The sequence below is a fragment of the Acipenser ruthenus genome, chromosome 2 (genome assembly GCF_902713425.1).
Source record: "Acipenser ruthenus chromosome 2, fAciRut3.2 maternal haplotype, whole genome shotgun sequence".
Classification (NCBI taxonomy): Eukaryota; Metazoa; Chordata; class Actinopteri; order Acipenseriformes; family Acipenseridae; genus Acipenser; species Acipenser ruthenus.
Genome location: NC_081190.1, coordinates 28572766 through 28586332, shown reverse-complemented (window position 1 = coordinate 28586332; position 13567 = coordinate 28572766). Strand labels below are relative to the sequence as shown.

The 13567-nt window shown below is 35.8% G+C and overlaps 1 protein-coding gene across 2 annotated transcripts in view; it reads right to left on the bottom strand.

Annotated features, from left to right (window-relative positions):
- LOC117411705 (protein patched homolog 1) overlaps positions 1-11608 on the bottom strand; it is a 53943-nt gene extending 42335 nt beyond the window's left edge. Inside the window, exons 1-2 of one of the 2 annotated variants that reach the window (XM_058993152.1) lie at positions 11438-11608; positions 4941-5133 (exon numbers count right to left, since the gene is read on the bottom strand). In XM_058993152.1, the coding sequence (XP_058849135.1) occupies positions 4941-5133; positions 11438-11440 (196 nt within the window). In that variant the 5' untranslated portion in view covers positions 11441-11608. Of the gene's footprint in view, positions 1-4940; positions 5134-6213; positions 7292-11437 lie in introns of those variants that run through there. The other variant, XM_058993145.1, reaches the window with a different exon arrangement.
- Positions 11609-13567: the final 1959 nt, after the last annotated feature.

Here is a 13567-nt window from a genome sequence, read left to right as displayed (position 1 = left end):
ACCATGCCTCCATCCCCAGAAAAAGTAGTTAAATATTTAACCCTAAAGACATTTTTGTCAAGTTTTCTAATGCGTGCACCGCAAGAAAACAATTCTGTTTTTCGAATCTTAAATTAGGTTTGGTTTGAACATAAATTGCAAAAGGAGCCACACTCTCAGTCAGGCATTTTAGTGTTAATTAGTTCAAATAAACGTATAATATACAAAAAAATAAATAAATAAGCACCTTAAAACATTACCTGTGGGTTGAAATAATTTTGCACATTTTCTAAAATTGAAGCAACTGGGACATTAATGGTATCCAATTAGGATGCTGTCTATGGATATTCCAGATGTGAGACTGTTCACTGTTTCTATTCTTGTTTTGTGTAAATTACTAATCTGTCAGAATATCACACTCTTCCCTGGGGGACTGGCCTGGCTTTGTCTGATCTGGTGGTAGGTAAAACAAATCTACTGGTTCAAACTAAGCAAAAAATGTTAGAATATTTTTTTACCACTTACTTACCATGCAACCAACCTACTAGAAAAGAGTTTCACATATATTTTCTGATGCAATTTTAACCATAGGATCAATTTTATTTTTCTAAACAATGGCAGACCTAAATATTGCCGCCCTTTAGCCTTTACCCTTACTGGTGCATTCCCCAGCAGGGGACAATTGCCAGACAGTTTACCAGTATCTCCAGAATACTTTTATAGGCTACTGTAATCTGCTTCATAAAGTTTAAATTCATTCAGGGGGAGGTGGGGGTGTGATCGGTGTCAGCAATCATCATTGTCCATTGATTAGTACATTGCAAGAGAATATTTAATAACTGAATTGTAACATGTAATGCACCAAATTTGCAGTGGAGCAGATTACAACATTTGTGATACAGATGTATCCACAGATCAAATCATTTCAATGTAACTTAGTGGATACATTTATTGTAACAAGTTGGACATGTTTTCTAGAAACTAATGAAAGCATGTCAGTAAAAATATGCCCATATCTAATATTCAGTGTGGGAAACAATTACCACACCACAAGCTTATTTCTTAGCATGTGCAGGGAAAAAAAATAAACAGACAATGGTACATATTAAAGTAAAGCACAATGAAAGTTTTTTTAAGCTTTACATGTCATTTAAAACAGTCAGACAACCACATCCAAGCCACATCTTGCTTTAAGTATCTCAATTTCAGCTGCTATTCCCTGCCAGTTCGGAGTATTAATTCATCTGTACTCTCCCAGCTCCAAAAACCTGGCTCTGTAGCCAAAACACAAATAACACTACAACTACTGTGCTCATTGCAGAGCATAGGATTTTTTAAAATTTTTTTATGGGGGATGGACCACCCTGCTCTCATGGCAAAGAGTACTGTTTACATTGCAATACTTGACTGTGTAATACATCTGGCATTTTTGGGCAGGATTCCTGAGCCAGGGGCCAGAAGCCCTTAAGCAGCGATTTAAAGAGAGTAAAAATGAAAATAAATAAATAAAATCAGTCCTTTACGTGATGTTTTCTTACTTTCTTGCGTATTTGTTTACTTTGTAATAAACTTGACTCCCAACTACACACACACACACACACACACACACGCACACACACACACACACACACACACACGCACACACACACGCACACACACACTCCCTGTAAAACAGAATAGGCAGATAGCTTCCTTTTACTTCTGCTATTTAAGGATGAATCCAAGGAGTAGGTAGACTTACAATAAATCCAACACGTATTGCTCAAACAACCCCCAACCTGCCTAAATAAATCTGTTACTGATACACATGACTTAAAACACTGATAGTTAATCAACATTTAAAAAGTAAACGTGAATGGTGAGACAGGCAAAAGACACAAAGTGCAGTTTAAAAATAGCTGATTCAACGTCTGGTTGATTCAAGCGTCTGAAAGCCCTGGAGACCTAGTACCCCAGCCAGTCAAACTCCTAATGAGCTTTCCAAAACACGGTCCTATATTTCAATATCTTGATAATTTCACTGTGGCACTCCCCTGAACTGAATAGCAGCCTACAGGCAGGTAAATGTCTATCCGATATGATTAATTAAAATCTATGCTGGTATTTCTTACGTTCCCAACTGTGTTTTTATTACCAAATAGTCCTCAGACCAGTCCCCTCCGAAAGACTTAAACCCCACAAATCAGAGAATCCCCTTTAAGTAATTTGCAATAACAAATTAGTAGAAACCAAATAATCAGAAAAGAAACCCAACAGAATCATGGGTAACAATTCTGAAGCTACTGGAAAAGTGTGCACCGTTCTACTTCGATTGCAAAGTTTTAAAATGAACAGGAAACTCCTCAAACTTCTTCTAGCGCCTTCTACAATATATATTTCTATATAGGCAATTATTTTGAGTACCCCCCAGTGGACTTCCACAGGAAACTAGCCAGTTACTTCCGCTGATCCTAATTAAGTCAGGCAAATAAAAGGTTACTAATTTGATATTACTTGAAGCCAAGCTCAAGCTAGCATCCTAGTGGACATAGCATCAGTAGGTCATTGACAGGTCAGCTTTGAAGGAAGAATCCAAATGAAATATAAACATAGCATCATGGAAACCAGACAAATCTCCCATAGCTTTGTCCAGCCAGCACTAATCTATGCATCAGCTGTGGAGCATAATCTAAACAAATGAATAAGTCTGTTCATACATCTGGAAGCTGTCATATTCTAGAACCTTCAGCCATAGAGAGATACTGTATGTACAGTTCAAACGTTTAGAGCTGTGTACAAGCTTTTAGGATGTGTTAGGGTCAAGGAATTGGGGGGGGGGGGGGGGGGGGGGGGAGGCAAAAGTTCCAAAAACACATTAAAGCAAGTTTGTAAGGAAAGTATGAATGCTGTTTTTGTTTGAAACAATATTCCCTAATTTGTATATAAGCATTTTTTATAATGTACATTCTCTTCTCATACATTATTTGACCCTTATAGCACAACTTTGGATTTAGAATTGATTTTACAACTCCTTAACAAAAGCAGAAATGTCCTGCAATCATATTCAGTGTTATACCAAAGTACAATTCCTTGGTGTCAGTTTAGTACGTTATGCTATAATGTATGCTGTGCACTCAGAAAGCAGATATTGTTGTTCATTTACATGCCCCACAGCTAGGCCTAAAGCCTGCTCACCACAGTGTACATCAGTAAGCCAGACAGATGTGCTGTTTGCATCAGAAGGAAGTTTTAAATGAAATTTAAAAAAAAAAACCTGAATGAATGTGAGTAATTAAACAGCTCAGCAAAATGAAAATTTAAAAAAAGAAAGCGCCATTCCTCTTAAAATATGCAAGGCTATTTATTTACACTACCGATACTGTATCTTTAACACTTTGGTACCAGTGCCTGACCAATAAGTAACTTGAAAAGCTTATACTGCAAACTGTTTATGCAAATTTTAAAAACTAAAGAAAAATTGTCCAGACTTACTATGTCCAGAAAAACAATGTCCTAAACTGCATGTTATACACCATGAATGTGTTAGCAAATGGTGCTAAAGAATGCTCCCCCATAGAGTTCCTCACAGTATTTCATCCCTGTGCAGCCCTTCATTCCACACTCTCTTCTGTTTATACATTTTAACCACAGAAATATGTAACTGCTGCACCTTTGGTTTATTTGTGCAGCGCCCATGTTCAAGACCTGAACCTTAAACACTGCACTAGAAACACACACAGCTACATTAGGCTCAATCTAAGAAACATCGGTGGGGGTGGAGGAAGGGAAAGAGAGGGAGGAAAGCAGAACAATCAATCCCAATTTCCTAATCTGTTAATTGACCTCAATTATTTTAACACCCTTGTGATCAGGGGTTTTTACACATACAAACAGGTGTCACAGTTCCTGTTGATGCCTAACCCCCTTCCCCTCGACAGAAATGTCAGGTAAATTCTCTAACCAGTCAATATGAATATGTTTCTTAAATATAAATGTGTAATATTGTGTTGAACAGCTGATGCCCAAATGTGAACTACATCTAAAGTAACCGAGTTCATTAAATTACACAATACATTTCAAGTAATGTTTGTCTTTGTATCGTTAGTCTAATTAGTGTTATTTAAAACGACGCCTTATTACCAAAGAAAAACAAAACCGCTTAAAAGGAAATCATGAAAAGCATAACTAAACAAAAACAGCCACCGCACAAAAAGACCTCAATCTAAAACATGCATCATAGTATTTTAAAAACTGTACGCTACAGTAATTAAAGTTATCTTGCAAAATAAGCTCTTCTTAACTGTGGCCTTCCTTTAATTATCTATTCAGCATTTATATACCCTTTGTTTTTAACGACTAGAATGTAGCTCAGAACCAGAAAAATCTTAATTGATCTCCCTCTCCTTACTAAAGTCTGTTTATTTTCCACAAATTGTTTATAAAAATGTGATCTTTAATGTCATTAAAACAGTCCAGATCTGCTAAAGTACATTCGTCAATTTTACAAACATGCGTTTCAATCTTTTCTTTTTTTTCCAACCCAGAGACGCATGTTTTTTTTGAAAGTTGAAAGCTATCCAAAACAGGACCACACACAGACTCTCAGAGCTGCACTGATCACACTCTACAGCTGGGGGCACACACACACTCACAAAATGGCGGCTTTGACAGCACTTTCTGAACGTTTTTATTTCTTCCAGACTTATTTATCAAAGGTAAGTAAACTCCCACCTCACTATCAACACGCCTTATAAAAAAAAACATCATACAAGTGTTCACTAAACGCACAAACACTGCAACATAATTAATCACAGTAAATTATTTTCAAGTTTAACCTGGCTCTTAGCCAAACATATATACAATAAACAATCCATCCTGTCTGCTGGGGTGTTTTTTTTTCCTTCACCATGCTAGGATTATTCTCAAAGATTTTGTATACATACATATTTTGAAATAGTTCAAAATTAAAAAGGTGCCCTTACCTTCCACCCACAGTTTCTCCACGTTGGTTTCAAGATTAGCTGCTCTTAATCCAACAGCGAACGCCCCAAATATTAAGAGGCCCACAACTAAAAACTTTCCACAGTTCTTTTGAATGTAACAGCCCAGTTTAAATAAGAGTCTTTGAAACTTTGCTCTCAGCCACAACGGTGCTTTTCTTCCAGTAGCTTTCCCCTGCAATGAAACAAGACATGGCCAATGTTACTTGTTACAAGAGGTAAATGTGCTTGTTTGTCATGGTATGAGTTTTAATTAAATAATCAGATATCTAAACAGTCCATACCAACAATATTAACTACATATTAACCACCACAAAAAAACATCGTGAGATACAGAATTGTGAATATAAACCGTATTGTTATAATTTAATATTATATACTGTGTGAGATATATTTGGTGTTCATTTGGTACGGGTCACTATGCTTCTAATTCCTCGAGGCATAACACATGTTATAACAGAACAATAACAAAAACAGAATTGTATCAATGACGTCTGTTACAGTATCAGCGTTCTGCAATATTAACAGGCAGCAGTAAAGTTAGATCCACGTGGTTTTGCTGTGCTGTAATCATAAGCCAGAATCTAATGCATTTCCATAGAGTTCAGAGACGCTGTGTGATCTGAATTAGGAAGTGGAGCAGCCATCGTTGAGTTACGACAATATTTGTGAACGGAAGAGGGCAGCCACATGGTTTTTTTTTTCTTTTTACAGAGCTGGAAACGACTCCCTGTACAGATACGATCGCTTTAGAAATGGCATGTCTTTCATACTTCTTTACATAAAAAATATTCTAACGATAAAAGAAGCGCCGCTTTCACTCCAAGACTGAAGATAAACACATTGTAACTCGTCGCATTTGAATAACCGAGGGGCTGATACTCTTTACGAAGCATCAGTGGTCAGACTTGTTTTTCTTTTTACTACAGTACAGTATACGCTTTATATACTTTTCATGCACCAAGTGCAAGGGTAGAATTTACCATCAAACTTTTTTTTTTTTTTAATGTACTGCTTACAGTAAAAATAAATTTAAGAACATTCACGCATGAATACAGCTAAACTACTTTGAATGTTTGGTAGAAATCCATCACAATACACAGCAGCATTTCAGAAGGGAGAAAGTTTGCATAGCAAGATGCATGCTTTTTTTCCCCCGTTATCTACTTGCACGGTGAGTTCCCAGAAACTGGAAAACAACTCGCAAAAGGATAAGAAGAAATGCATCGTATTTACGTGTTTTAAAGAAATGCACCTTTGATATCTGTTCCAATGCAAAAGCTGCATCGCAGTAGCTTGGCCGTTGTAGATACTCCAAATCAGTTGCTGTGGCTGTTGTGCGATTCCCCCTGGTCCTCCTTGTTATCCTCGGCAGATCAGGGTCCCTGCTTTCCTGCTCCGAAACATTAACAGCCGAGGCCATGTTGTAGGGACTGGGCTGTTGTTTTTGCGATCCACGGTCCTAAATTCCTCCGAACGCGCTTTTTGATAATCCAGGGCAACAAAGTTTCACTACCGCTGCTCGCAGGCTGGCAAACTTGTTCATACTCCTGGTAAGGACGGCGAGTCAAAGTTTGCGCCTTCCATTCCAACATTTCGCGATCCGGAGGTCTCCACTGTTTCCCACATTCACTGTTTTCTGTCAAGATTTTTTTTTATTTTATTTTATTTTAATAGACGAGGCAGTGAAGAAGCTTTCCTATCCCAAAACAGCAACTCCGATCGCTCGCTTGTTGTTGCATTCTGAGTGCAGGAGTCGTTCTCAGGCCCCGGGACAGTGCAGGCTCCTAGATTCAATAGATGAGAAAAAAAAGTACTCTCTCCATTTGGAGAAAGGGGAGGAGGGGTAAGGTAGAAAATAATCAAAATCCCGCCTCCAGGGCTGTCAGATGGCTGGGGTTTCTTGGATCTGATTGGTTCCAGAAGGGCAAAAATTACTCCGCAAACACGACTATTATTAGCTGCTTAGCAACAGCTCACCAAAGTAGAGGGACCACCCAGGCAGACATCCCTTGTGTGCTTCTCCAACTTCAGGGGAGCCTTAAAGAGACCCAGCCTTCGCTTCTTTTGCATGCAACACACGGCCAAATTGTTTTTATGATATGGTCCACGGGTTTTTCTTCAGACCGAGATCAGTATTTCAGTACGGTTGTTAAAAAATATGTTATGTGAGGATTTAAACTGCGGAAAGTGTTTTGGTTTTTTTTGGACGCTCTTTTAAAGAAAATCTTTTAGAGATATCTTGGCCTCGTGTTTCAGCAACTACTGGGAGGTCCCCGGTGAATTCCCAGGCTTAACACAAATAATGACAGACTGGTGGATAATGCAGTAGAATGTGCCAGGTTTTTTTTTTTTTTTTCTTAGAATTTTACAAAACAAAACGTTTGACTTTTTTTTTGACACGCAATTAACATTTCCGCAGACAAGAATTATCAAACAGTTTTATGCCATTTTGTTTTAAGAGGTTTCACAACATAACATATAATTTTGTCAGAGAAAAAACATCTGATGAACTACATTCATTGAAAAATATATGTGTATCCACAATTGTTGAGTGCAATTAATTTGTATGAATTAGTACGCAACATAATCTCGTTTTGTTTTTAAATAGTGTTTACTTGATTAAGTGGAATATTGATAATTGGATTTTTGCAAATTATTGTGTAAATGAAATGTAATTTTCTCTGAAAAAAACACTTTTTTAAAATACGTATTGCAGAATTAGCTCAGCTTGAATGTCATTTTTAACAACATTTGCCACTTCTCTAGCAGAATGGTTTGTATAACAACGATAGTGGATGTAATCTTCATTTTACAACAAATTGAAACAGATTAAATAAAACAGGACATTCCATTTAACGCTATGAAGCCTATTCTTTTGAGAGGGGGGTTTGGGCAGGGTTGAGCAAGTCATGTGACTGCGCACCAAAAGACTGCTTCTTCCAACACAGCTTTGGAGTTTTCCTCGTAAACAGTAATACCAGACAAGTCGTAGTACATTCCTGAGCAGGGTCTACCCCTTACGTTATCCAATACCATTCATTGCTGTCAACGCAGCGGCCAATGGTGAGTTTCAAACAGACATGCCCACTTACTATATTATGAATCATGTATCATAACACAGCTTTCCAACGCAGGGAAGCGGCAAAGTTAAAGGCTTATTCACAGACCATAAATGATATATTGCTGCAAATAAGGATAGAAAAGCGTACCGATAGTGCATTAAATGTGTTAATGACGGACTCCTTTTTATGTAGTACTGTTTTTAAATTTTAGTTTTGTCCAAACGCATAGCTTAAACCGAACTGTTGCAGTTATCTAAGTTAAATGAGTCTGCGATTCATTATATTTCGTATATGTGTCAGGACACTCTTAAATACAATTCTGTGAAGCATATATGTATTCGGGTTTAGTCAAGTTTTATATTATATTGACATGTTACTGGAAAACTAAATCATACATTACTTACGTTAAGAATGTATAGCCTATATGAAATATATTTATTCTGCCATAAACGCAGAATAAAGCCTGCTGTAGACAGTGACCATTTCCCCTTTTGCTTGATTTTTTTTTTTTTTTTTTTTTTTTTTTTTACTTGCGTAGACTAGTTTATTACTGTCTAGGGAAGACCACGACTTCAAAAGAATACAGTAAAAATGTCCACACAGCGCCACCTACAATGTGAAATGGTAGTGGTCTAAGCCAAATACATTTATTTGTAGACGTTGCCATGGATTTCATAAACTGTCGAAACACACACACACACACACACACACACACACACACACACATATATATATATATATATATATAATATTACATTTTAAAAATGTGGCTGTTTTTCTGCGAGATCATTTTGATTTAATATTCAAGGAATCTTTATTTCTACCTTAAATACAAAAAAATCACTAGAAAAAAAAAAACATCATGCTGAAATATTGTCTACTGTCACAAACCATCATTTATCATTTGTCATTTCTGGACGTGTGTGTGAATGGAAATTACTGCAAAGGTGCTGAATGATGGTTTAAATGTGATGCAGGGCTACATTAGCTCCCTGTGCTGTGCTTTTGGATGGTTTTGTTAGGGATCTAATTGGCCTTGTTTCTGCAATGTTTTGATAAAAGTACAAGAGGCGTGGGTATTAAGACCGCTTCTTCTTGGGTGGTCAGACAAGGCTGCCCCCAATTTGCCTCATTGCCGATGCATGCGAGTGAACCATTCCCAAGCGATAATGGTGTTCCCTATTTGTAAGCGTTGTTGCCTTTGATATGCATGTCTTGTTCGTGTAAAGGGCACACCCCACACCAGGGTTGGTTAATTTCAACAAATCATGATGATATCATCATATAAAAGGTTTCAGAACAACAATGTATACAAAAGATAACCCCCATCAACAAAATGTATTAGTTCTGTATTCATATCTATCTATCTATCTATCTATCTGTATCTATCTATCTGCCTGTCTGTCTGTCTGTCTGTCTGTCTATCTATCTATCTATCTATCTATCTGTCTGTCTGTCTGTCTATCTATCTATCTATCTATCTATCTATCTATCTATCTATCTATCTATCTATCTATCTATCTATCTGTCTATCTGTCTATCTATCTATTGGTACCAGTACAATACTGTATATTTCGACCACTCAAGTTCCACTGTATAAGTGTAATATTATTTCACACCATGGGACTTATTTTAAGCAAGTTCAAACACATGATTGATGATTTCTCTTTTCTTTAAAGTCGAGATTAAAAGTCTTAGAAATGCGTCCAATTTACACACCTGTCACAAAACACAGTTTTAGGTACTGCACTACTACCATTTGGAGTATATGTTGGTATATTTGCATAGAAGCGAGATGGTAATGCATTATGTTTAGGTTTAGCTAACTTTAATGTCAAAGGAGTATATGAGGTACAATTTTAAACAGACTGCGATAATGGAACATTTTACAGCTGGGTGTGCAGCTCAATAGTCTGTTCCACTGACGGTGATCAATACAGAAGCAGTATCCCTTATTTAACACTATGTTGGTCTAGTATAGTTTTCCAGTGACATTTAAAAAAAAATGAATAGTAAAATATTCTATTTTTTTTTTTTAATGCGATATGTAAGCGCCACCGAAAATGCATGCAATCTGGGCGTTGACGTCTAAACATTTTTTGGTTCAGATCATTATTATTATTATTATTTAACAGATGGAACAAAAACGTTTCTACTGCATGCGCCCCATCCTGTTCTCCCATTAGAATTAGATACAAATATAAAATGCATGGCAGTGCGAATGACAGCCATGCTAATCTTCTTATGTGATTATAGCAATATACGTATACGCTATATCTTAACCTGGAGTCTTAGATGGTTGTGTAAGGAACTGCTAAGTCCTGGGAAGAGAAAGTGATACCGGCTACTTTCTTTGTAGCTGCAGAGCACTGTCCTGTCATACCCTGGTTCGAGAAATGCGGTGACTATTCAACTGAACAAGAATAGACACCGTGTGGTCTTGTAGAACATGACTGAGTAACGTGATGTCCAGGACACACTGCTGGGGTAACTAATCATTCATTAGACAAATATGACTCGAGAAATAATGGGAAATAAAACTACCCACTGGGTAGACATGAGCAAAAATAAAACACCAACGAATGTTTATTCCCGTTGAGCGAAAGAAATAGGGGTACTTACATATAGTAGTAAAATGGTGATTTTAAAGCAGAGAATTTAAATTGCCGTGGACATTGCAGGAGTATAATACAATCAAATCAAATAAATACAATGTGTAAATGTATCTGTGTAGGTTGTGGTATGGGCACATTTGGGTTGTTTGCGTTGTTCTATAGGACCCTTGTTATTTATATATTTATTTACTTACTGTGCGTCCAATGGTATTTTGTACATTATTATTATTATTATTATTATTATTATTATTATTATTATTATTATTATTATTATTATTAATTATTAATTATTAATAATAATAATAATAATAATAATAATAATAATAATAATAATAATGGGAGTTGTTTTTTTTATTAAATGTATGCAACTTTATATAGGTGCATTTACTCCAAAAGCAATAGTAACAATTAGATTTTTTTTTTCCTTCGATTTGAAAGATTGCTTGAGGGATCAGGGGTGCCTCTGGAAGAAGGTTGAACGGAAGCTGAGGGTGACCCTTTGGAGCGTGAAAATTGGATACAGGGCTCCCGGAGACCCCAACAAAGAGTTGATCAGTAATAAAAATAAATAAATAAAATATATATATTAGACAGGTCTCCAATTGCACACCCCTACAAAATGTCCCCTAACAAGCTCCATCAACATCGTTACACCACCTCGTTCGTAATAATCCTGCTATCAGTTACAGCAGTTAGTTACTGAGTTAAGTATATCACTATCACAACAGACGCAGTGTCATTTGCCAAGATTTCACTCCAGGGGACGATACTCTCAAAGTTAATCATCTCTGTTACTTACCATTATCCAAGTTTCGGAAACCGTCTGGAATAGTCTTATATTTTGTTTCTCCCCCCAGCAGTTTTGACGTGCTACTTATTTTAAAGCTTACACGTGTCTTCTTTTTTATGAAAAAATTGAACTTGGCGAGTTATAATCCTTCTTGGTTGCAGGCATTCTGCAGAGTGCTGGAAGGTCTCACAATTACATGCCTCTCTTTCTATTGCAGCTCCACCGTCCATGTGGGTGGTCTGAATCTCAATAGGCAGGATCTGTCAATGTCACGTGACCGCCCCCAAATAAACTTTACCCCCCCCCCCCACATACACTAAAAGGGAAAAAAGCTAAGTAAACCAAACTACTGTATTATCTGGACGGAACTGTGTTTTTCAAGAAAGATTTATGCAATTCTTTATATACAGTATCAGGTATTGACACGTTTAATTGCAGGTTCCTGTGACCACCTGCCTTGTCTTTTTTTACGTTCTTTTTTTTACTTAAACCTAGGATAAAAGTTTACCCAATACATGAAAATGCGCCTTTGTTATTAGCTTGTTAAGTAAACATAGCTTTCATCAAAATAAAATCTCCTTTAAAAAAAAAAAAACAGGCGTAAAACTGTCTTCTAAATAACTCAGATAATAATTTTCGTACAGTATATTATACTGTACACAGAACAAGTAAAGATAAGGTTCAGATAGGCTATAGTCAGCATTTTTCTGAATCAATATGATTACAGTTAATGCAAGGAATGATAACATATCTTAATATTGCCAAAACAACACATAGGCCTACATAGTTTGCTCTAAATATGTACAATGTAACACTTCTACTTTTTACTCATTTTTGACATAATATTGTTTTGCCTTGAAAACATTACAACAGTGTAACACAATTGACCAATTTTTCTAAAACAAACTAGGAATTTCAATAAAGAGCTTTTTAGTATGTGCGAAATGTAGTGCAAACATAATATTCATAATATGCTATCCTACTAATAATTTGTTTTGAATAATTCTTTATTTTGACAAATATGCAGATATCTTCAAATGCAAACTATAGATTTTGCATTTGTTGATTTCTTGTCAAAATAGTTAAGCAAAACTGAATCATGCTACTTACATTTACAAATGATCTTAATTTTCAAAACACAGGTCTTTACCAACTACCGTGTATTGTTTTGTTTTTTCTACCAACCAACATGTTTTATGTTTGAATAGATACTTGTAATTGTACATTTATAGATCATATAATTAAGTTTGTCTCTGAAGGAAAACACATTCTTTATGTGAAATGGTGCACCATATATGTTTTTGTTATTTAAGACTGTTTATTAACTGATAATGATACTTTCCTGCTCCAATAATTAATTCACATAAAAAGACAGTATAATAAAGCATTGGTTATTACATTTGTAGATAAACTGATCTTTTTTTATTCTGGTAACAATTTAAATAATGCACATTAACTACGCTGTAATTGCATGTGTGGTTACTTAGTAATTACATTGTAAGAACACAACCTTGTGTATACAGAGTAATTAAAAAAGACAGAAGCAACTGCCAGCATTTTTTCATGTTGTTATTAAGTATGGTGTTGCACTGTAACTCCATGTTTAATTACTGTTTTATAACAGTGTAAATACATTTTAATTAGAGACACAAAAAAAGTGTTACCAGTATTTCTGTATGGTTACATTTCCCTATCTGTTTGGCTGTAGATTGACACACTGAACTTCAACGAATGGGTAATTGCACATTTATTAAATACTTGCAAAATAAAAATGATTCTCTATTCTTAGAAGGGTTTTTTTGATATTGACTGTGTATGGGCCTAGATAAGTACAGCATTTTGCAAATTATATACTTTATTTTTTTTAAAACCTTTAGACCACCAGCTATAAATCAAAAAAAGGAAACAGACAGAGTAATGTATCTGTATTATAGTAACAGCTTTTGCCGTGAAAACTATAAAAAAAACTTTTTGTGACTTATCAGACAAAGAATGATTGGTGAAACTTAATAAATGTACTTTCTTTAATAGTAATTGGCAAAGTATATTACATTGGCAGACATTAATCCCAGATCAGACTCTTCCAAACAGGCCATTTATTGTACAAATTGTTATGGTGTTATATAGATCTATAGATTA